The 2413-nt window shown below is 41.2% G+C and overlaps 1 protein-coding gene across 1 annotated transcript; it reads right to left on the bottom strand.

The window, feature by feature from the left end:
* Positions 1 to 213: 213 nt before the first annotated feature.
* Positions 214 to 1515, bottom strand: F4812DRAFT_453674 (Clavaminate synthase-like protein; the record flags this gene model as incomplete). The annotated part of the gene is made up of 6 exons (XM_047936517.1): positions 214 to 292; positions 368 to 664; positions 754 to 923; positions 998 to 1065; positions 1122 to 1352; positions 1413 to 1515. The coding sequence occupies 6 exons, from the start codon at positions 1513 to 1515 to the stop codon at positions 214 to 216; spliced, it is 948 nt and encodes a 315-aa protein (XP_047785511.1).
* Between the last annotated feature and the right edge of the window lie 898 nt (positions 1516 to 2413).

The raw sequence follows: 2413 nt of genomic DNA, 5'->3' as shown, positions 1-2413 counted from the left end.
TGATAGGATCTGAACGAGACTAAGTGATTCTGGAGAGAGGATAACCTTATTTGGGGTAGCTACTACTGTCATGAGATAGACTAGAAAGTAGGCAAACAATTTCGTTGTTCTGTAATTAACTCCTAACATGTACCTAGTCATACATCTCTTGTTTCCTATGGTTCATATCTAGTACTTGATAACTCTTTTCCCCGACATGAATGAGTAAAGCAGTTAATTCTCAACAAATGCAGCTGTTCCAGTAGCGTGCCTCATCTCTGGATAGTTATCTGCTGAATAAGTGGGATACTTTCTATTCGTTACCTTCTTAGCCCCTTCTCCAAAGATAGCATCTCATGGCATTCGCATTGCATAAGGTATATCCCACGCTTGCTTCGAATGCCTTAGCCAAAGTCGCACATAATGCCTATGTAGCATGTAACTATCTTCGTACGAATCCCGACTATGTAGAAGACTCAGGTTGTTGATGAAGATGATGTCGCCAGCCTGTGCTCTAAGATCCGATCTATGTTTGCCGGCAGCGGCTTGAAACTTGTCCAACGCCTCGGCTTGCTCTGGTGTAAGTTCTGGGCCGATGCGCTCACTGTCAACTGAAACGACATTCTTCCCAGCAGAGGACCCGATAAGGGCGCATTCTTGAAAGAGTGGAGATTCATTAAAGCTCCTAACCATGGATAATATACGTTAGCCAATTTATCTTGCAGGATTGCTTTTATATATTTCGTCAAGGGCTATTGGAAACACGTTACTTACTTTCGAATTGGCCATTTGGATTCTTTTAGGACATCTAGAACCTGAGGGCTAGTCCGTTCCAAATCATCGCAAATCGCACCGAGAGGTGCTACATAAGTATGCCCGCCGGTTTCGGCTATGCTTTGAACTTGGAGCGACAAGATCTCGCATCCCATATCACTATGGAAAGGCTAAAATGTGTTAGTTTAATTAGTTGCAAACACGTTCTGCATACTCATCAACGAAAATGAACGTGATCACTTACTAATGCCTTCCTAGTATGAAGTATATGGCGATCGTCTCTTCCCCATAGCATCCATTCCGTGATGTGAGCTTAGAGTTTAGTAAGATATTAATGGCCTCAAAGTCCTTGAGTTTCAATGACTTACTAAGCATGTCTCCTTTGGAATTTTGGAGGCCCCTTTGATCTCCTATAGAACTGGAGATGCCAAGGAAGAGAAGAATATTCTCCTGCTGACTATACTCTCGAGGGTTCAGTCCACGGATAATGCTTGTTCCGTGTTCACAGTGAACATTACGGGCACATGCTTCAAGTTTCTCCCGAAGGTTAGGGAGTGGGAAACGTTCTCTGGTCACTTCATTACCATGGAAATCAAGACCTATTATATTTTATATTAATGAACTGAAATGGTTCATATTGTTAGCACATATTAACTTACTCTGAACCTGGTCCAAGGCCATATTTATCTCGGCTATATCAGCTTGGCTCAAGTTGAGCGTGTGTAGCCTCACATTTTGATTTGGCGTAAGTTGTTTCGCCATATTATCAGTACTGGGTGACGAGCTTCGCTTAGGGTGAATTGTCCGGGGCTGGACTGTTTCTGAACTCCCAATGGTATATTAAACAACAACCTGGTCAAGTTGGTAAAGGTCTATCTAGCATACGGGATGTATGTTTGGGATTTCGTGAATAGAGAATATATATATTTGCAAGTACGCTTAAATGTAGGTGACTTTGTTAACGAAATCGGTTTACCTTATGTAGGTAGGTAGGTAGGTATACAGGATATGTACCTAACCTAGAAATTATACGATCAAACGATTGAAACGATTAATCTCGATCCGTGTTTCTCTTACATGACGTTATTCGCGTTCACAGCTTCTTTTACATTCTATAGAATATTGCTATTTCTGCAAAATTGGGCATCGAAGCATATTGGATTTGCATATTTTAACACACCGGTTAAGTTACACAACATTGATGTAACTATCATCAAGCTACTAGGTATACCCTAAAGTGCCAAATAGATACAAGCAAATTGCTTGTTTAACTTTGATTCATCAATCTTCTTTCCACTGTTCCTACTATGTGCAATAGTATATCTTAGTCTTTTGGTTTGTTGGTATAAGTGGAGTATGTACCTGTTTCTAGTTGACACTTAAGAACATATGTCCTAACACATGAGGCCACGCTCTTCGAGCCACGATATATGCACCGAACGCCTATGTCTCCCCGTAGTCGTTCCAATCGCTAAATGGATTATGGCTCCTCGTAGCTATTGCAATAAGTTATGGCTCTCTATAGCTATTGCAGTAGCTAAATTGATTATTGTTCTTTATAGCTATTATCCCCCGAGGACCCAAACAGGGGTCAGTAACTAGTGCTTCACAGACCAACTCCCAGGATAAGAATTTGACGTATCAAAAGGCAGTGTTGAAT

The sequence above is a fragment of the Daldinia caldariorum genome (assembly GCF_022478825.1).
Source record: "Daldinia caldariorum strain CBS 122874 unplaced genomic scaffold F4812scaffold_29, whole genome shotgun sequence".
Classification (NCBI taxonomy): Eukaryota; Fungi; Ascomycota; class Sordariomycetes; order Xylariales; family Hypoxylaceae; genus Daldinia; species Daldinia caldariorum.
This window is presented reverse-complemented; position numbering and strand designations above follow the sequence as displayed.